This window comes from Gobius niger (assembly GCF_951799975.1).
Source record: "Gobius niger genome assembly, chromosome: 7".
Taxonomy (NCBI): Eukaryota; Metazoa; Chordata; class Actinopteri; order Gobiiformes; family Gobiidae; genus Gobius; species Gobius niger.
Genome location: NC_136858.1, coordinates 8,283,441 through 8,306,782, shown reverse-complemented (window position 1 = coordinate 8,306,782; position 23,342 = coordinate 8,283,441). Strand labels below are relative to the sequence as shown.

General features: G+C 42.3%; 1 protein-coding gene across 2 annotated transcripts in view; it reads left to right on the top strand.

The window, feature by feature from the left end:
* Nucleotides 1-23,342, top strand: part of epas1b (endothelial PAS domain protein 1b) — a 127,845-nt gene that overhangs the window by 37,904 nt on the left and 66,599 nt on the right. Inside the window, exon 2 of one of the 2 annotated variants that reach the window (XM_079559899.1) lies at nucleotides 17,801-18,009. In XM_079559899.1, the coding sequence (XP_079416025.1) occupies nucleotides 17,801-18,009 (209 nt within the window). Of the gene's footprint in view, nucleotides 1-17,800; nucleotides 18,024-23,342 lie in introns of both variants that reach the window. The other variant, XM_079559900.1, reaches the window with a different exon arrangement.

Below are 23,342 nucleotides of genomic sequence, written 5' to 3'. Positions count from 1 at the left end.
TAAAACTCAGGAAACTAGAATATGTGAAAAAGTTCATTTTTTTTCTGTAATTCAACTTAAAATGTGAAACTAATATACAAAATCTCAGAATCTCATAAATTACAATATTACATGAAATTAATAATGAAAAAAAAAAAGAAATGTGGGCCCTCTGAAAACTATAATGCATGTACTTAGTACTTGGTTTGGGCTCCTTTTATCTGAATGACTGCCTTAATGCGGTTGTGTGGCATGAATGCCATCAGCCTTTGGCACTGCTGAGGTGTTGTGAAGACCAGGATGCTTCAACCAGAGGAATCTGACATTTGAAGCCATGTCCAGGATCCGTCTGTGTGTGGCGCCAGCCTCAGTCCACTCCTTGTGAAGGTCCCCACACTTTTGAATGGCCTTTTCCTGACAGCCATCTCCAGACTTGGCTTGTGCACCTTTTTCCTTCCACATTTTTCCCTTCCACTTAACTTTCTAATAATGTGCTTTGATCCAGCACTTTGAGAACATCCAATTTATTTTGCTCTGACCTTTTGAGGCCTTCCCCTTCTTATTCTGGAAGTCAATGATGGTTTTCTGCACAACTGTCAGGTCAGCAGGCTTCTCCATTATGGTGATATACTGAACCAGACTGAGACCATTTAAAGTCTCAGGGACACTTTGCAGGTGTTTTGGATGCATTAGCTGAAGAAAGGGTGACACTTTGAGCCGACACTATTGTCCTCTACAATATTCTAATCTTCTGAGATTTTAATGTGTTTTTTTATACAAGCTGTGAGCCAAAATCATCATGCAAAGTGAGATTTATCAAGCCTTTATTTGTTATAATTTTGATAACTGTGGCTCACAGCTTGTGAGCTCAGCAAATTTTAATATTTTGAAAATAAACTGTAAACCATAATCATATATCAGTTTCACATTTTAAGTTGTTTTACAGAAGTAAATGTATTTATTTATTTAAAACTTTTTCACAATATTTAATTTTCTGAGTTTCATGTGTAATCTGCTCCACCAAAAACCTTTGCAAATACTAGTCTCCAAATGTGTGCGTCACTAAACCTCGGGGTGCTACCGATCAAACCCTACTGTCATGTACTTGCTTGTTTTGAAACGTCCATCTTCGCTTTTCCATCTCAAAGCTGAATTGGTTTGTCACGCTAAAAAGAAATTTGGGTAACGATTATTGTGAGAGAAAATATTGCAATTTTACGATTATTTACAAGTATCGACCAAATGAAAGGAAACAACTTATATATAAGTTGTTTATATATATATATTGTTTATATATATATTAGTTGTTTATATATATATATATATATATATATGTATATATATATATATATATATATATATATATATATATATTTCTTTAATGCTTTTTAATACTTGAACTGGTAAACATTCACTGTTTCTAAAAATAAAAAAAGGCTGTAAGATTCCTTTGCATTAAAGAAATGCATTGAATACAGGGGTTACTAACCACATTTTCCAGACCACATAATAAAACTTAAATTCTCCAAGAGAGACTAGGCCGGACAGCTTCAGATCCTGCTGAATCGGGTTCCAGCGGGAGGGAAGTGAGAAACTCTATGCGCACTGCTGGGACACTGAAGGACACATAGTCCTTTGATGGCTAACTCTGCGTGTGAAGTAACGTGACATATGATGGCACTAGGTGGACAATAGATTTGTAAATAAACAAATCTATTAATGTAAAATCCTTGTTGGTGTGTAACGAGGGCGGTCTTGCCCTCTGACTGTGGGTCAGTCTCTTTTGGTTCCTACTCCTCACCTGTGTGTTCACAGCCCAGTGGTGTCTCAGGAATAGGTCAGTAGTTATGCACTGTGCGTGTTTTTCAATATTCAACCTCAAGTGATCAACTGTTACTTCAGATGGGTACTGTTCAGTTTAAATGCTACGTCTGACATAAAACAACAAAACAAAATATAGAACATTTCTGTAGCAATATTTTTTAAAACTAAGTTTGTGAAGCAGCATTTTTGTGGAAGTCTAACACCAAAATGTGGTGTTAATACAGCCAACTACCGTAATGAGTAATTTTCTACATAAATGTTCATAAACAAAGAAATGATGGATGAGCTGGTGGTCTGGTGGATAACGCCTCATTTACACCGAGCATGTTACGTCCACGGCCCGTTTTACCTATGTCTGCCATAACAATAGCAATTAAATCAAATAATCTGGTGGTTTAAGCCTGTCCATCAGGTGTCCGTCACGTCTACGGCTCTACGACAGGAATACATATCCATCCTATTTTTGACGGACACTGGAGCGTCGTCAATGGCTTTTTCCACAGTGCAGTAGTTGGTTTATCCTGCATAATGAACCATGTGCTCCACTAAAGGGCAAAACACCGGATAATGGCCTAGTGCCAATGAATGTAAGGTCTTACAATGCATTTTAAATTCAGAAAATAAGCTGTCGTTACTGACCTACATGTTTTTGAAAGGCAACATTATTACATGACGGATTAAAGACATTTGGACGCTGTTTAAACTGGAATGCATGATTTGATGTACTTAAAGCGGGCCGATGAGGTGTAAGGCAGCTGCCACATACATGGATTACTATGATGGGTTCAAGTTCTAATTCCGATCTCTTTATGCTCTTCACCCCTTTTCACCCTGGGCTGTCCTGTCAAAAAATAAATAAAGCCTAATACTTAATAAAAAAGAAGGAAAACATATATTTCTAGTTTGTGTGGCATGGCGCCTGTTGCATATCCTCCTGCCAGCTGGTGGCGCCGCAGGTATAAGCACAATGCACTCGCTCCTTCGTCCTCTAGCGTCACTCACTTCCTGGTCCAGCCGGTGTGTCAGTGCGTTCCTCGCTCCTCCGAAGGACAGGTAGCGTTTGCTCTAGGTTTTATTGCATTTAAACTAACCCCAAAATCAACTTTTTTGTAGTTAAGTTGTATAAATGGGTATCTTATAGTGTTGTCTACATGTATCTGTCACTATTTTGTCAGTTTAGTGCATATTTGTTATTTGTTATTAGTGCACTTTGTGTCCAAAACCGTCTGTGTGGCGCCATCTGCACATTATCGAGGGCACTACATGCTTGATTTTTGTGGTTGGCTCTTTGAAGGCCGCTTGCGTCAGCTGTCAGTAGACACTCCCACACACGGCCCTGGCCCTGCCTCCAGGGAGGGGGAGCGGGGAAAAGGGCTTTGACGCAGCTAGCGCAGCCTCGTTAGCATTTTAGCATCATTTTTCCACTGTTTTTGCAGTAGTTCTTTGATACAGCGCAGAAACTGGCGCTCTCATTGCAGGTGAAGGTTGCAACTAACGTTTTACGATGGATTTATTTCTCTAAATGGAGCAAATGGATTTTATTTGTTCGAGCCTGAATGTGGACCAGACCCAGCTGTGCTGCAGCTAACGGCATTATTTGACGGTAGGTCAATTACCTAACTATATTTAGATGTTATAAATTCTCACACTTGCCATGAATTGTATATTTTGCTATTGAAGAAAACCTTTGAAAAAGTTTGTTGTAGACTGTAGAAAGAAGCTAACACATGTAGCTAGTACACATAGCCTGGGATTTAATGGTTCTTCTTTGATGCTTTTGCAGACCACATTGACAGCCTCGTTCTGATTCTGTGAAGAGAGTGTCTGTGTCTGAGGAGCTCCAGGATCTGGTGAGAAACGGTTCTTGTTGAAATCAAGCATTTGTCATGTTGGAATAACATAACTTTATTTATTCAAGTCAAAGTAAAAAAAGTTGTAAGTATAAGAGTACTACTACTTGAGTGGGCCTACTGAGTAACTGAGAGAAAACGTCTGATTATGTTTGGTGGCTGAGTTAGCGTCCGGTGGTGGATATGAACCTTATGGGGGGTTCACAAGCTGTGCAGACTTTTTGTCTTCACGTTTTTGGATGTATGCACAACTTAGAGCAGGAGAACAGTTGTCTACAGATACCTGAGATAAGCTCTGTGTACTGTTTGCAAAAAGCTCAACTAAGAGTACAAATAAGAGTACTCTTACTGTAAAATAAATTACTCATGTGGAGGTAAAAAAAACAAAGTACTCCCAAGAAGTACAGCATGTTAAAAGCTACCCAAGAATCAAGAACAATGTAGAAGTCTATGCTTTTGTATCTTACTTATTAAATGTATTAAAATTATATTTTTCAGACTGGCTGCATAACTACAGACGGACCTCCAGATTCCACATCCTCCAGTTTGATCCAGTGGCTGACACGAACTAGTGCAGCGCCAGAAACACTTCCTCAACAGCTCCTTCACACTCGGACAGCTTGATGACGGCTGAGATGTTCTTATATCTCATGATGACATTATTTATGTAAAGCTAAACAAAGCAGCTAAATGTTCATTGGGAGCATGAGACTCATGTATCAAAGTTTACTGAAAGAACAAGCCATACTAAGAAATTAAATTCAGTGCTTTCTAGTTCTCAAACGGTCACGTTTGACTGGTATTTGATGGTGTGACTGTATGAATTAATATTTCATTTGTTCATTGCATCTATGCAGATAAAGGGAGTCTAGTCAAAACATGTAAGACCTGTTTCATTTCAGACCTGCAAAATGAAATGGACACAACTTCTGCAAGTGGCAAAGTTCTATTCAGATATATTTTATGCATGTTTTATTATTATTATTTAGTATTATTTAGCACAGGCATGTGCAACCTTTGGTTTAGGAGTCACATGCGGCTCTTTACCTCAACTGATATATGAGCCGATTGTGTGGTCTGGTCTGGTCTAATCTACAACAAATCAAGGATAATCCTGGTAAGATTAACAAAAAAAAAAAAGATCTATAATAATCTATATTAAAATCTTCAACTAAATAAGCATACGCATCTAAATAGTAAGACTTTAATATAGTCTTTACAATACAGGGCCATCATTTAGTAGTGGTTTAGTGTAGATTAGGGATGGGCGATACCACATTTTTTGGAATCGATACGATACCGATACTTTTGGGGTCTTTTTTGTCGATACCGATACTGGTCATTTCATATGGGTGAATGTATTTCAATCAATATACATTTCTAAAACTGGTTGTTTTATATAATTAATTGGTCAATTAAAATTATATTACTTTAACTGGTTAATTAAACAATGTTAATGTGAAATTAAATACATAAACAACATCCATCCATCCATTTTCTTCCGCTTTATCCGGGGCCGGGTCGCGGGGGCAGCAGTCTCAGCAGAGACGCCCAAACTTCCCGATCCACACACACCTCCTCCAGCTGTTCTGAAGGGAACCCCGAGGCGACACCAGGCCAGCTCGGAGACATAGTCCCACCAGCGTGTCCTGGGCCTTCCACGAGACCTTGTCCCACTAGGACATGCCTGGAACACCTCCCGCGGGAGGCGACCAGGAGGCATCCGGAACAGATGCCCTAGCCACCTCAGCTGGCTCCTTTCGACGTGAAGGAGCAGCGACTCTACTCCGAGCTCCTCTCGGGTAACTGAGCTCCTCACCCGATCTCGAAGGGTGCGCCCAGCCACCCTGCAAAGGAAACTCATTTCGGCCGCTTGTATTCGCGATCTTGTCCTTTCGGTCATTACCCAAATCTCATGACCATAGGTGAGAGTGGGAACGTAGATCGATCGGTGAATTGAGAGCTTTGCCCCCTGACTCAGCTCCCTCTTCACCACGACAGACCGATACAGCGACCACATCACTGCTGACGCCGCACCGATCCGTCTATCGATCTCACGCTCCATCCGTCTCTCACTCGTGAACAAGACCCCGAGATACTTGATCTCCTCCACTTGAGGTAAGGACTCCCCACCGACCTGTAGAGGGGAAACCACCTTTTTCCGGTGGAGAACCATGGCCTCAGATTTGGAAGTGCTGATCCTCATCCCGGCCGCTACACACTCGGCTGCAAACCGCCCCAGGGCGTGCTGAAGGTCCTGGTTTGTTGAAGCCAACAGAACAACATCATCCGCAAACAGCAGAGATGAGATCCTGAGGATCCCAAACCGGACACCCTCCGGCCCCTGGCTGCGCCAGAAATTCTGTCCATAAAAGTAATGAACAGAACCGGTGACAAAGGGCAGCCCTGGCGGAGACCAACACGCACCGGGAACAGGTCTGACTTATTGCCGGCAATGCGAACCAAGCTCCTGCTGCGGTCATACAGGGAACGGACAGCCCTTAGCAGAGGGCCCCGGACCCCATATTCCCGGAGCACCCCCCACAGGGCACCACGAGGGACACGGTCGAACGCCTTCTCCAGATCCACAAAACACATGTGGACTGGTTGGGCGAACTCCCACGAACCCTCGAACACTCGATGAAGGGTATAGAGCTGGTCCAGTGTGCCACGACCAGGACGAAAACTGCATTGTTCCTCCTGGATCCAAGGTTCAACTATCGGACGGATTCTCCTCTCCAGCACCCTGGAGTAGACCTTACCGGGGAGGCTGAGGAGGGTGATCCCTCTGTAATTGGAACACACCCTCCGGTACCTCTCAACCTCCTGCACAAGCTCAGGCTCCTTCCCCCCCAGCGAAGTGACGTTCCATGTCCCGAAGGCCAGAAGCTGCGCATGCGGACCAGGTCGTCGAGGCACCTGCCTCTGATTGCCACCCAGTCCTCTCCTCACCCGACCCCTACGGATCCCTCTGCGGGTGGTGGGTCCACAGGAGGGCGGGCCCATGTCGTCCCTTCGGGCTGTGCCCGGCCGGGCCCCGTGGGCAGAGGCCCGGCCACCAGACACTCGCGTTCGGGCCCCAACCCCAGGTCTGGCTCCAGGGTGGGGCCCCGACTGCGCCATGCCGGGCGACGTCTCGGTCCTTGTATGTCGTACGTCCATATGGGTCTTTTGAACTGCTCTTCGTCTGACCCGTCACCTTGGACCTGTTTGCCATGGGAGACCCTACCAGGGGCATAAAGCCCCAGACAACATAGCTCCTCGGATCATTCGGGCACTCAAACAACCCCACTACGTTAAGGTAGCAGTTCACGGGGTGTAAACAACATAAACAACATTTAAAATTAATACTTAAATGACAAACTAAATCTAAACCAGAATGATAGGACTGGCTCAGTTCAATCCTTTGCTGTTGTGAACTGTTTTGTCTCAGAACAAAGAAATAAATCATCCTTTTGTGTTGATAATTGCTGCCCCGCCTTCCTTTTACATATGCAAATTAGTATCGATACTTTTTGCCCAATATCGATACTTAAAAAGTAGCCGTTTGGTATTGATATATCGATACTTTCGTATCGATCCACCCATCCCTAGTGTAGATTAGGGTTGGGCGATGTCCCTTTAATTGGCCGTTGACGATGATTACAGTGAATCATCGTGGGCAATGATATCGTCCATTTCTCATTATAAGCATTTTTAAAGATATTTACATAGCCTATACAGTATATGCTGCATATTACTATTTATGTTAGGAAAATGTGAAATTGCAGGATAAATGGATCTAAACTAAACATGATCTGAACACCTCATGGAACACGAATTTTGCAACAGAAATGTGTTAAAACTTGTGCGTAAAAGTCTGGGAGGAGAACGTCATCGGCTCTTCAATACCAAGGCTCTTATCACACTAATACAAATGTAAATCGTAACTTATTATTTGCATTTGCTAAATTTTAACGAAATGTTTAAGAAACCGTGGGTGAACGGGACAATATGTACACGTTTGCGTCGTAGCTTACGTTTTTGAAGCCGCTCCACGCGCCGCCCGGTCCGTGTGCTCGTAACTTCGTACCTCCTGCACCGCGCCTCTTTCTCTCCTCTTTCTCCTCTCTCTCTCCTCTCTCAGTCCTGAGAATAATCCAAACCCATGCGCACCCACGCTAGCTCCAATGTGAGAGTCATCTCGTCATTTTAAAACAGTTTAAGTTTCTGTACGAAGCAAAGCAAAACCACACGCTATTAAACTCTGAGCTGTAGAGAGAGAGAGCCCCGCGCGTCAGAAATAGAGCAGCTGCGTCTTAACTTTAATAATATGGCTTCTGGCAGGCTACTGACACGAGCGTGCATATTAGTTATATCCGTGATTTAATTTACAGTGCAATCCCTGCAAAGTTTGTAGGTTTACAAGGCCCACAGAAGACCAGTGCGTATTTCTGACAGGAGGGGGCGTGGCATCACGATGGTGGCTCTCCATCGTGATGTTGCTCATCCATCACGATATCATCGTCCATCGGCACAACCCTAGTGTAGATGTTACATTGCAGTCACAGAATATAGTAATAGAAATTACTTGTGGCTTTTTATGTATCAGAAATGTGTGTTTTGGTGGAGAACTGACTCTTCGGGTTCAATTTGCCATTGTGGGCCCAATTTCCCAAGGACAGCAGTGTTCCTGCACAATAATATTTATTTTGAAGACGATGCTTTTATGTGACATGTTTTGTGCACTGCACTGTGAAAGAAAAAAATAAAATAAAGTTTTATAATAATAGTCACATCTCTATGCCTCTCACATTCTCTGCTGGGACACTAAGCTACACATCTCATGCTTACATAGCCTACATCAATAAGTCTACATCTAATGTAGATCGGTACATTCTGAAAGCAGTCAACTTTGTCTGGGCCGCTCAGGTATGTCCCGTCCCTCTGCTGTGATGCTAGCCATAGCACCACATTAGCTCAATGCTAAGCAGCTAGCTTTGTAAATTACAGAGGAATCACTGTGAATAAAATAACCCAGCGTTTCAGAGCAATCTCAGGCACATGGCCGCTGTCTGCCATGATGCCTCTAGTGTGTCTTCCCAGTGGAACATGTTAGCTAAAAAAGTTAGCTCGCTGTCGGAACTCCATGCAGACTTTGTTGACGATGACTCAGGCCTGTCAATCCCAGACCCCATCCCACCCCTCCACCCTCCCGCGCACTAATTAGTCCGCCAGGCAACGCCTCCTTACTGTTGAGATTTTCAAATCTGAGCCTCTGAGGCTAAGGCTCTGGAAGGAGGGGTTAGTTACTCTTTAATGTAACTTTTTACTGGCCCTAACTGGAGGTTTTGTGGTCTAGCTCCGCGTGTTGGTAACGGTTCCACGATGCTGCCCCCAGATGATCCATGTGCAGGGATGGTGTGAATCTCGCTGTCATGGCCCCACACCCGTGTGTTGTGCCCTGCGTTCGATGGTACGTTTGGGGCAGAGTTTCACTATATTCTACCAGTAAGGCTAGGTGTTAACAGTCTTAATTATTTACAGGTGATCTGGCCCGCGCTGTTGCGATGACGGCATTGTCCGAAATGTTGTTGACTTGTGTTTCTTTTGGTTCACTCACTGATTTATCTTTTGGTTTTAATTAATGACTCAGCTGGAACTCATTTTACAATCAATTGTGAACTCAATTTTGACTGAAAATGTGAACTTGTGAACCAAATGAACGTTTTAATATCGAATGAGATACACAAAACTATTTATTGAAACAAAATATATAGTAAATAAAACGTATATTTTTTAAGGTCCGGAGCCTTCTCTCCGGTGGCGTTGACAATATTTATGTTAGTTGATTTTGGCTGTATTATTGTTTTACAAATGCCATTACGGCTTGTCTGGTCACATTTGCCATTGACACAGTATATATTCACATTGCACATACATACACATCTCGGTTTTAAGTACTGTGATGCACACACTACAGTTTGATATTAAATAGGTTAGGTTAGGTCTAAATGTATTCCAAAAAGCGGCAGGTTTAGTATAAAATGAACAGGTCTGTGTGTGTGATGGCCTGCCGGAGTTTGTGTTGGACTTGCTGGCCTGGAGCGGAGCTCAGATTCTTCCACATAATTTGATGGGGAAAAACCCGTTGCCCTGTGCAGCAGACTATTGTGTCTCTTTTAGCGCCTATAGGCCAGGCTTACTTGTGCTACACCTTAGATCAGATCCTATAGACAGAGTCACTGTAACAGCAACATGCCCAGGCAACATCTGAATAAAAGACGTGTTTTGAAAGTTGGGCCAATGAACTTTGGAATAGAAACCTCAACATTCCCTGATCGCTCTCAGTTCTACCTTGATCTGGCCTCAGCCTGGCTCTCACCCCAGAGACACTGAAGAGGCACCAAGAGCCCCCACACCTGCAACGCAGTGGAGGTGTCACAAGAGGAGCTACAGGAAACAAGAAAGGGACAAACAAGGAGGTATCCGGGCAAGACTCACAACCAAGCCACACGTGCCTTCTATAGTTCTGGCTAATGGGTGCGCACTGGAGAATAAAACAGATTAACTGCTAAGCTCTTCCTAGAAGATGGTGAAAGACTGTTGGGGAGCGGAGGGCAGGACAAAGAGGAAGGAGGAGCTGACCCGTGAAGGACACCAGGCTCTGGAACAGGGACAAACCCAGGAGGCGGTGCACCATTTCAGAAGATCAGAGGCGCACTAAAGGCAGCCATCCTTCGGGTGCTATGGTTTCCCCTATACTTCCAAAAACATTGTGGGTCAGGTTGACCCACAATGGCGATAAACACTATTTCGACGTACACTTGTACAATGACTTACTTACTATAAAGACCGACTTTCTCACCACACTCACAACATGATAAAGACCGACTTGCTCACCACACTCACAACATGATAAAGACCGACTTGCTCACCACACTCACCACATGATCAAGACCGACTTGCTCACCACACTCACGACATGATAAAGACCGACATTCTCACCACACTCACAACATGATAAAGACTGACATCACCACACTCACCACATGATAAAGACTGACCTCACCACACTCAACACATGATGAAGACCGATCTTCTGACCACACTCACCACATGATTAAGACCGATCTTCTGACCACACTCACCACATGATAAAGACCGACTTTCTCACCACACTCACGACATGATAAAGACTGACCTCACCAAATGATGAAGACCGACTTTCTCACCACATTCACTACATGATAAAGACTGACCCTCACCACAGGATAAAGACCAACTTCCTCACCACATTCACCACATGATCAAGACCGACCTTCTCACCACACTCACTACATGATAGACTGACCTCAACACACTCACCACATGATAAAGAATGACTTTCCCACCACACTCACCACATGATAAAGACCGACCTTCTCACCACACTCACCACATGATAAAGACCACATGTCACCACTGCTGTCGTCAACTTTTCCGTCATACTCCACTCACTCGTTTGATTATGTATTTATTTATCTATTTCTCCCTCCTTCCCTCTCTTTTCGCTGAAGGTGCCTTTTAGCCAGGAGTAGTGCAGGAGACAGTGTGTGGGTCTGAGATAGACTCTAACGGTTCAGTCTGTTGAGTGGGAATGGGAGCAGCCGGTCAGTGAGTTCACCGAAACACTGCTATTGTTTGAGTTCCCGAAATAGTCTGGGAAACTAGAATGGCCCAGAACATCAAAGAGTCAGTGCTGTGTGCGCGTCCGAGCGGGCCACACTCAATTACACGATTATTTATTAGTCATAGTTCTCATGTTGACTAACTGCTATAAAACGTTTTGCTCAGAAGTTGCTAGTCGTGTCCAATTTGCTTTTGAATATAATTTTGAAAATCCACATTTCCCCTTATTCCTCTGTTTGATGGAATATGCACAGATTGTTGTTGTGATTATGGCATTAAAGGTAATACATTTGGGCATTAAAAATGGCATTAATCACATTTGACTGCTGTGGCTGCCTGTGATGCCTCCATTGAAGTAACACATGAGCAGTGCATTTAAAGTCACCTACAGTATTAGTCCAGGAGCCAGGCACATTTTGGCTACCTTTTCCAATCTACTATTTTTCATTAGCGCGGGGTCATTACCAGTAGGGGGGGGATCATGCTGTGGGGCTGCTTTCCTCAGCGGTGACTGGGGAGATTGTAAGAATAGTTGTGAAGATGGATGGAGCCAGCCCCTGAGGCTGGGGCGGAGATTCACCTTCAGCAGGACAATGACCCTAAACACAAAGATAAATCTAGAATGGAATAGTTAAAAAAAAAACATATTAATGTGTTAGAATCGCCCAGTCAAATCCTATTGAAAATCTGTGGAATAATTTGAAAACCGCTGTTCACAAACGTTCTCCTTCTAATCTGACAGAGCTTGAGTTGTTTTGAAAAGAGGAATGGGCTAAAATGTCAGTCTCTACATGTGCAAATCTTGTAGAGTCAAACCCCAAAAGACTTGTGCTGTTATTGCAGCAAAAGGGGGTTCCACAAAGTATTAATTCATGCTGTATGAATACTTATGCATGCCCCACTTTTCGGTTTTCTATTTTTTGAAAAATAACAGAATCATGTATCATTTTGATTTTCACTTCACAGTTGTCTGTTACTTGTGTGTTCAGTAAAAAAAAAAAAAAAAAAAATCTTTTTGTTTAGGGTTGTAAACATGACAAATCTGTGCAAAAGTTCAAGGTGTATGAATACTTTCGAGAGGCACTGTACATTGCATATCCATTCAACTCAAATTCTCTTATTTAAAATACTGTAATCTCACAAAAATAGTAATAAAAAGGGGGGATGGGGGGTTACTTTGAAAGTCAGTTGTTACCATGTCATTTACCTTCTACTGTATACCTTTTAGTCCCATTCTACATTATTTTATTAACAGTAGGTGTTTACAGTATTTATCCTCCCCCCTTTTTTTTTTCTCCACATCACACACTTAGGTTAAATACATTCTAGTTTATTTTGGAAAGATACTGTTCCTAAATTTCCCATCTGTTTTCGAATACCTCCTTTTTAGTTCTGAGACTCTGAGTTATTTTTTCCATTTCGTGTATTTTATACATTGAATCTTTCCACGAATTCATCAAAATACATGTTTGTAATTGTAATTTGTTTAATAATTATTAATCTCGCAATTAGAAACAGGTGCGACTCTTTCTTCACCATATTGTCCGGAATCATTCCAAGTAATATAGTTAAAGGGTCATTTTCAATTTTGGTATTGAACATCAATGACAGTTCCTCAATGGATTTTTCCCAAAATTCTTTTATAGTCCTGCATGACCAGAAGACATGAGTATGGTCTGCCTGATGTTCCCCACAATTTCGCCAGCAGTTACATTTTTATATTTCTTTTTTATATATGAAGGCCCATTTCTAGCTCTTCTGGACTAGGGTTGGGCGATGTCCCCTTAATTGGCAGTTGACGACGTTTACAGTGAACCATCGTGATGGACGATGATATCGTCCATTTCTCATTATAAGCATTTTTTAAAAGAAATTTACATAGCTTATATATAAGCTGCATATGATTTATGTTAGGAAAAATATGAGATTGCAGGATAGATGGATCTAAACTAAACATGATCTGAACAGTCATGGAAAACGAATTTTGCAACAGAAATGTGTTAAAGGGGGGGTATTATGCAAAATCTACTTTTTCAAGCTTTACATCATGTTATTATGTCATTCCCTCATTAAAAACATGCCTGAAGTGTTGCCTTGGCACATTCACGTATTTTTGAGTAATCTGTAAAAACTCTGATGGCAGCCATTTTAGGCAATACCAAGGCTCATATCACTCTAATACAAATGTAAATCGGAGCTTGTTATTTGCATTTGCTCAACAGAATGTTTAAGAAACAGTGGGTGAACAGGACAATATTTAGAAGTTTTTATGTAGCCTACGTTTTAGAACCCGCTCTACGCACCGCCCGATCCGTGAGCTGGTAGGCTCGTACCTCCTGCACCGCCTCTTTTGCTCTTCTCTCTCTCCTTTCTCTCCTCTTTCGGTCCTTCGTGAGAATATCCAAACCCATGCGTGCTCTGCTAGCTCCGAAGTGAGAGCCATCGCATCATTTTAAAACTTTGCAATGCAAAACGAGACCACGTGGTGTTAAACTCTGAGCTGCAGAGAGAGAGAGAGAGCCCCTCGCGTCAAAAATAGAGCAGCGCTGCGTCTTTACTTTAATAATTACGGCTAACATATCATGGTTTCTGGCAGGCTACTGAAACTAGCGTGCACATTAGTTATATTCGTGATTTATTTTACAGTGCAATCCCTGCAAAGTTTGAAGGTTTAAAAGGCCCACAGAAGATCAGTGCGTGTTTCTGACAGGAGGGGGTGTGGCATCATGATGTTGCTCATCCGTCACGATGGACAATGATATAGTACATTGGAACAACCATATTCGGGTTTGGGTTTGTGCTGAGGGGGCCTATGGGTACATAAAGGTGAGCCTGCTAATGTGCAGAAGAGGACACTACCTCAATCGGGAGTCATGTGACCTACCTCAGCAGCACTTCAGACCCTGGACTGGGGACTGGTTTGCGTTGTACTCGGCCGCTCTAAAACCAACTTGGGCTCAGGCTGGTTTGCCTTGGCGTTGCTGCGGTTGCATCATTTCCTCGTACATTCTTTAAGTGCTGTTAATGGGGCTTTGCAATGTGCAGGTGGTGAAGAAGTGTTCGCAGCTGTGGCCACGACAATGAGGGCAAACTGGTGCACACTTACAGCAATGATCCATGATGTTCCAAAATGATTGCAATGAATGATATAATTCTACAATGATTTCTGAAGCAACTTTAAATAATGTATCCGTCTCTTAAAAAGCAGATAAAACAGTGACTTTGGAAGGTCTGCAACTGCTGTAAACTCTAGTAGTCACAGAAAGTACAGTATGTGTTGCCTTTTTGTAGCGCTCAGTTTGTCTTAAAAGGAATAGGCCACCGTTTTTACATACTGAGAGATGTTCTTACCTTAGCTTTGACCAGTTCTTTAGGACCTGTCTGGTCTTCACCTGTGCCTTCTATCAAGTAAACACAGCGCAGACGGCGTTAGCATTTAGCCTCCCCTCCTCTCCACTATAGCTCCAAAACAGGTCAAGATAGAAGCTACCAAGCTCTTCCACGTTTTCCTTATTTAAATATGGTTACATGAAGTGTTACACAACAAAGTATAATTACACAAAATTAAACAATGTGGATTTTCTAAGCGGATGAAAGGGGGAACTATATTGTAAGGCGTAATAATTTCAGGAGTAGTTCGAAATCCGCGCAGTAATATCTTCACTTGACTGTGTGGATGCCAAACTACTCCTGGCAGTGTAAATCGCAACGTGTGTTTATTTATTTACCTGGCACAGTGTGTCCTTCGTCTTTTCAGTTCTGTCAGGCGCTGCATCGTCTCATTTGTTTAATTTAAATCCTGGACCGTGTTCACAAATACGCTGTTTATCCATGTCTTTGAAAATCTAAGACTTGTCCAACTTGAGGAATAACTTGGTCAAGTAAAAAAGTTGCGAACTTACGAACTGCTTCCGGTTTGCCTTTACACAATAAAAGTCACTGCATGTGAAAGGGTCAGACAGCGACAGAGCGTCACATCACAGCAGCAACTTAGTGCTACTATTTTACTTTTATTTGTTGGAGTTTAGTTGTGTTTTTTAATGTATAGAGTTAATTTGGTTCCTATCGTGACTGTGATTGGATCAATAGAAAACTTTCCTAGATTTGATTGGCTGTTAACAAAGTTCCTGCTTTTGAAAAGAAACAAAAAACAGGAGAGGATAGCTGGCCAGGCAAAGAAACAAGTACATAATACATTTTAAAAGAGCATATCACTCATTCCTGGTTTTAATTTGAGTAGAAACATGTTCATGTCCCATCTCGCCTGTGGTGTTGCAGAGTGCAGTGAAAGTGCAGTGAGAGTGGACAGAGCAGATTTAAGAGTGAGCGCCTGAAGCTGTGTACACATTACACACTGTATTACACGCCCAGACACAAGACACAGCAGTCGTCAAGAGGCCGTCTGTGTGCAGTCATGCCATAAATCAACACTTTCAAAGAGGAAGCGTTAAAGATAATGTACTTTACTGATGCCATTATCACAGTGTTGTTTCATCAAAATCATGCGCTGAGTTATGTTTTGTTTGATGAAGGACTCTTTTATCCTCAGTTACTATTTCTGTCACCTAAAAATGCTTTGTTTCAAGTGTCTCGGCTTCACTTTCTTCATATCGTCACAGATAACTTTTTAGATTGCTACTTCACTGGAGTCACTAAACTGGAATGCTCCAAATGCCCAGCAACATACACAACACTTTGGAGCAGGGTTAAATGGATTTAAAACTCAGTGAGGCGGCCTGTTGTCAAAGAAAAGCAGCAACATCTCCAAGGAAAGGGATGTGTTGGAGGGATTTTGAGAGCCAGAAACGAGTTTGGGCAGCAGTTAACTACCGAGTGACCCCTTGTGACACTTAAGGTAGACTTTATTAGTCCCTGTAGTCTGGATTTGACCCATCCTCAATGCTGCTGGAGTGACATGTAGGGACCATCTTCAGATGTGGAGTCAGGCTGATGGTCAGTATCACCTGGAGGATTAACCTATTCTACATGTTTTTAGTGGTAGGGGAACCTGGAGTACCCGGAGGAAGCCTTCACAGACTCGGGAAGAACATGCAAATTCCACAGAAAGGCCTTCCCCGGTTGATCGAACCTGGAACCTTCTAGCTGTGAAGCAGAGCTTCTTTATTTAGTTTGAACACTGTGGATTGTTACGACTTCTCATACACATTACTGCAGCATCAACTCAATCAAATCGATGTGAGCAATAGGCTGGGCTGTTATTGATGTTTGAAGGATCAGACCTATCAGTGGCCAATAAATTAATAATAATAATAATAATAATAATACACCCCTCCTGGAGGGGTGTATTATTCACCACCTTAACGTGGTGAAGGGGTTGAGCACCCGCATGATCCTGGGAGCTCTGTTGTCGGGGGCTTCGTGCCCCTGTAGGGTCTCCCATGGCAAACAGGTCCTAGGTGAGGGGTCTGACAAAGAGCGGTTCAGAAGACCCTTATGAGAGACCAACAGGCCCGTTTAATCGTGAGGCCGTTCTCCCGTGGACCCACCACCTGCAGGAGGAGCCATAAGGGGCTGGTGCAATGTGGTTTGGGCAGCTCTAGCGGCTGCCCCCACGACCCGGAAACGGACAAGTGGAAGAAAATGGATGGATGGATTGAACTTACGTTTCCATCGACCTTCCTCCACATGATGGTGGTTAAAGAGGAAACAGGGGAAAAGAAGTGCATTCACTTATCACTTATGGTTTACATCGCCAAAGTAAGGACCAGAAAACATCTCAGATCAAATTCAGATTCATTTTCTTAGCCATTTTCAGTGTAAAACCACATTGGAAATAATGTGCAAGGAGCTCAAAGTGCAATGTCAACAAAAAACATCTGTGGTTTAGCACCTCGCTGCTCAAAGCTGTCAAAACTGAACCACAACTCGCCGTGAAACACTTTTCGAGGCGCTTTAGTCACGTGACCAGCTGTTAGTGAAACAGGCTCCTGCGCAGTGCTTCGGAGCAATCTGCTTTATCACGCCAGTAAATGGATAGGGCAGTAGGACATCCGTTTTCTTTCTTTCAAATTAAACAGTGAAAGAATGATACAGAGCTCTAACAAGGCTGTCACAAAAATTACTACATCGACTTAACATTCAATAAATGATAGATGACCAATAAGTTTTTGGCCTCGACCTTTATTGTCTGTACATTTATTTGCATTTTCTCCCCAGTACTTTTCTTTAAAACACACTATTTATCAACTGAAGTTTATTGCGTTCCATTGCTTTGCTTTTCTTGCAACTGTGATATTTTAAGATATTATTAAGTACTTTTAGATCAAAGGTTTACAGTCGTGTTTATGCTTTAAAGTTAGTGTCTGTGGCATATAAAGTTCTTCAATATTATCGATTACCGCAACATTTTCCTGCCTCAATGTATCAAACTTCCATTTTGCTACCGTGACAGGCCCTCACAAAGGCTGAGGTGAAGAGCATGTTATCTCATGCTGGTGGTTGTGTCTGAAGTCTAACTGAAATCCCTTTGTGTACAGGAGCAGCTCTGAGCGGCGGAAGGAGAAGTCTCGGGACGCGGCCCGCTGCAGACGGAGCAAAGAGACCGAGGTGTTCTATGAACTCGCCCAGCAGCTGCCCCTGTCCCACAGCATCTCCTCTCACCTGGACAAAGCCTCCATCATGAGGCTGGCCATCAGCTTCCTTCGCACCCGCAAGCTGCTGACCTCGGCTGCACGTACACTCTCCGGTATGACACACTTTGTTCGTGCAAATACATGTCACTTTCCAGTAGAGGTGGGCGATTTGACAAAAAAAGAATATCATGATTTTTGAATTATAAACTCCAGATTACGATGTTATGTTTTTTGATAGAAACAAAAATAACTCGAATGATCGAATGAATATACACAACAAAAACAGACTTAGAACTACAGCAAACTAACTTTATACGTTAAAAAAAAAAAAAAAACTCCAGAAAATGAAAGTAAAATAGTAACACTAACTTTGGTAAAGGCTTGTCGTTAATGTCTGTTGCTGTTTGGCACATTTTCTGAGACGTCTCTTTCATGACGTCAAGCTGCTGTGCTGTGATGTGATGCTCTGTCGCTGTCTGACCCTTTCACAAAAAGAGTCTTACTAAAGCAATAACATGCAGTGACTTTTATAGTGGAAAAGGCAAACCGGCAGCAGTTAGTTACTATATGTTATTACTTGACCAAGTAGTTCACCAAAGTTGGACAAGTCTTACAGGGACACACTCACTTCTTCGCACATGTGCCAGCAGGTAAATAAAGAAACACACGCTGCGATCTACACAGAGCAGCGGTGTTACGAGGGAAAGACACTGACATAAATACCACTGAAACAGAGACAGAACGCTGGGTTTAAAGCTCCAGATTGAAGGTGCAGCAGAAGGTTAGCGGCTTGGGTTTGCTTCACTGACCGTGAAAAGAGTCAAATGTGCAGAAGTGCTTAAAACCGTGATAAAACCATCTCACAAAAATGACAGATCACCAGCTCTTGAGATCGTAAGACGGTCTAATATCGTCATATCGCCCAGCCCTACTTTCCAGCGATGAACATGCTCCATTTCACCAGCCTACCTCATCCAGTGATATTCCACAAAAACACATTTGTTGTCCATAAGACCTGATCAGATTAGTCTTTTAGGAGCAATAATGTTTTTCTAACAACAAACAAGGCTATAATGTGCTTTAATTATTATTATTTTGTGTATATGCAGGTGTTTTTAATGACCTGTTATAGTTTTTCCCAAACCAAGAAAAGGAAGCTAGGTACATACATAGAAGGCTGCTTTAATGATTAAATAGATACTTTATTGATCCTATAAATTGCACAATTGCAGCAGCTCATACAACATCACATTCATGAATCTATCATTCACACATAGAAGTCCAAAATTGGACATCATTCTTATTGTGCATTGAACAGTCTAGCAGCTGCTGGAATGACAGTCTTTCTGAAATGCTAAGACTTGCACTTTGGTGCCTTCAGTCTGCCTCAATCTGAAATGAACATACCCTGAGCGCTGTTTACCGCCACATCCTTGCCACATATTTTTGTCACAATATGTCTCTATATTCTCTTAAAACAAGGCCAAACTTGCACCCAAACATTCTCAATAGTCAATGTCCTTTCCTTAAACCCCTGTTTTTAGCCACAGCCCAGTGAAATGAGAGTGAAATAAGTTAGACAAACATATTATGTCTGGGATTGTGCTCTGGAATGGTTCCGATCCTACTCGACAGAGAGGAGTTCTTGTGTGAAAGTTGGTCACTGTCTGTTCTCTAGAGCTACCCTGTGGGGTGGTGGGCCCCAAGGGTTCATCCTTGGGCCACGTCTTTGTTCATTGGATCTGCTTCCGCTCGGATCTGTTCTCCGTAGATTTGGGGTGTCATTACACTTGTATTCTGACTTTTTGAATTTCAATGGTAAACAATGGTAGTGCTGTCTTGACGCCCTTGTCACAGTTTGTTAAGCCCACTGTTTCAAATCTTGGTGTTAAAAAGGATCAAGATTTGAAATTTGATAAAAAGGTTAGTGCTGTGGTGAAGGCCATTTTTTCCCCCGTTACATATCCTGACCGAACTTTTTATTTTTTGTGTGATTTTTTAGATTTTTTTTTTGTGGTTTGTGCCCAGTCACTAGAACAAGGGACATAAGTTGGCAGCCCAAGTTTCGAGAAAAATAAGTTTATTTTTTTTAACTTGGGCTTTTTGCTTTTTTGCAGAATCGTTCAGTTGAAGCCACGAAGAATGTTTAAGCAAGCATTGCAAATAATAACTTACTATCTCAATGCCAATCAGGCTTTAGGAAACATTTTTCAACCTCCACTGCTCTTTTGAAACTCACAAATGAGATCTTTTCAAGTTTTGATAATAAAAGTACTGGGACCATTTGTATAGATCTTACTAAAGCTTTTGATTTGTTGATCATAACCTGCTCCTTCACAAACTCTGTGCAATTGGTCTTTCCAGAACATCTCTTTTATGGTTCAGTCATGTTCAGTGTTGGCTGTCGTCAAACAAACTTCTCCTGAATAAATCTAAATCCTACGTTTCACAAAAACATCTTGTCTGCATCTAGAAATAACATTAGCCTGTGTTTCTTAGACTCATCCCCTCTTAGACTCATGGAGACATTTAAATATCTTGGTGTCTGGCTTGATACTGATTGTTCTTTTAAAACTCATGTTCAATCCATTACTTAAAAGCTTGAATTTAAAGCTTCTGTATCAGTCAATAAATTGTTTTAATTTACAGTTTAGGAAAAGAATAGTTTCTCAACTGCTCTTACCCATTTTAGACTATGCGGAAATTATATATATATTATATAAAATACTACAGCCTCCTGCCTTCACTCCTTAAACATGGTTTATAACTGTCAATGTCGTTTTATCCTTCGCTGCCCCTGCAAAACTCACCACTGTGAGATGTATGAGCAGCTGTCGTGGCTCACATTATCCGCAAGATGGCACTATTACTGGCTTCAATTTACTTTTAAATGTATCTATTTCGACTGCCTTACATATTTAAAGCAATATTTGGTTCCTTTTAGTTCCTCGTATAAGCTTCGTCATAATGCCTCTCTTTTTTTCAGTTGTTCTTAGACCCAACAAAGAAATCGGAAAATTTGCTTTCAATATTAAAGCTCCCTGAGACTGAAACAGTCTTCCTGTCTCTATACGCTCTCTAACGTCGTTCCATATTTTTCGAAACACTATTTGAATGCATCTTCAGAATATTTGCCAATGTTTCTAGCACTTATCTTGTTATGTTTTACTCTGTTATATAACTGCTATTGTATTCATTCATGCTTTTTAGAACAGCTGAACAACCCAAATGTATGTTTTGCTAAGCAATGTTCATGCTATTCCATCATATACTGAAAGTACCCTATGCTGCTATATGTATATTTCTGTGTACATGCGCATGCATGTGTCTTATCAGTATATGTATGTGTGTGTGGCTATGCATGCATGTATGTATGTATGTATGTATGTATGTATGTATGTATGTACATGTATGTGTATATGCTTGTATTTATATACATGTATGTATGTATATATGTATTTGTATATATATATGTATGTGTATGTGTGTATGTGTGTATGTGTGTGCGTGTGTGCGTGTGTGCGTGTGTGCGTGTGTGCGTGCGTGTGTGTGTGTGTGTGTATATTAGGGGTGGTACCTTAACGCATTAATTACAATTAATTAATTACAAAGGTTTTAACGCGTTATTTTTTTTTAAACGCAATTAATTGTATTTACCCCAATTTCCCCCTTAAGCCGGAACTCCCGAGCCGGAACCTTTCTATTTGCGTGTTTCTGGTTCGCCCGTTGAACTGACGTTCACCATCCACCCACAACAGCAATGAACTCGGCCCGTTGGGGAATCAGTTTTGTTTTAAAAGACGGACGATAGACAAGCGTGCTGCTTTGTGCAAGTTGTTCAAAAAAGAGTTTTCCTTCCACCGTAGCTACTCAAGTCTAAAATACCATCGCAATGCAAAACACATCCCTGATGCTAGCGTTCAGCCTCGCGGCTCAAACAAGCGCTCCAGCCAGCCCATTCTGGACAATATGATGGGCTTCCGAGCCAAAATAAGTAAGTCTCGCAAAATGGATCGCAGTGGATTGTAGACCACTATCGGTAGTAGAAAATGGGGGGCTTCAGTCCGTGCTGCAAATCACTACGTCTGATCCAACTTACAAGCTGCCCTGTAGAAAAACTGTGACGTGCAAGATAAAGCAGCTATGATGATGAAAAGCAGGAAAAGGAAGATGTACTTAAAGCAGTGGACTTTGTTGCTCTGACTGGGGATCTTTGGACCTCTGTAAGCTACCATGAAGTGACCGCGCACACAATATACGTGGTGAACAATGAATGGCATTTAGCCTGTTTTGTCCTGACTGTACAAAAAGCTAACGACAGACACTATGCAGTAAACTGTGCAGACTAATGTTTATCTGTGGCTGAGTCATGGGAAATGGGACCGCAAGGTCACAACTATTGGTACCGATTGTGCCAGAAACATGATGGCAGGAGCAAGACTGCTTCCATTTCAGCACATGCCCTGTGTTGCACACATTTTGAAAAGAGGCAAGATGCCCTGGCAAGATGCCACAAGATGGTGGGTCATTTCAGATATAGCCCAGCCAACACTGAAGAACTACATCATGAGCAACGGGCACTTGAGCAGAAAATCAGCCCCTAATCCAGGATGGAATTCTATCCTTTTTATGATCCATCGTCTTCTCAAGAACAAAGATGCAGTAAATGCTACTCTGGCCAAACAGAAGCACACACTGGTCTTGTTGTCTGCAGCAGAGTGGAGAGGTTGGCTGCCATCCTTGAACCTGGAAGGTAAATAAATCAATGTAAATATTTTTTTCTAATAATGATTGCCTAAAGTTGATTACTGTAATTGCTAAAATAATAAATTCTCTTCTCTACTCACTGCAGATATGTGACTGACCTCCTTGGTGGTGAGAATTATGTGTCCTGTTCTGTGGTAATACCAGCCATTCGATACCTGGAACACGCCATGATCTCTGATGAGGATTCCGCCTACATAGTAAGACTCAAGACTCAAAATGTGCTCGACCCTCGCTTTAAGGATTTAAAGTGTCTCCCAAGAGAAGAGTGAGAAGGGGTGTGGACAAAGCTTGAGGCCCTCTTGCAGGAAGAATCCAACAAAGCAACTCCAGAGCCCAGGAATGAGACACTGAAGACGAAAGGCCTCTTGTCCTTTGCCTCTGACCCTGCCTCTGACGATGATGGTGCCTAAACATGCCCTGAGCCTCTACAGAGCTGAACACTCAATCAGTGAGACAGACTGCCCACTGAAATGGTGGTCTGCACATGCAGGAACACATCCACTGCTTTCCACTCTGGACAGAAATTGTCTAGCAAGCCCCGCCACATCTGTCCCCTGTGAGAGGGTTTTTTCACTTGCTGGGCACATCATTCAGAAGAAAAGAGCTGCACTCAGTGATGACAATGTAAACAGGCTTGTTTGTCTTAGTGACTGGCTAAAGGAGAACAAGTAGCTTCAGC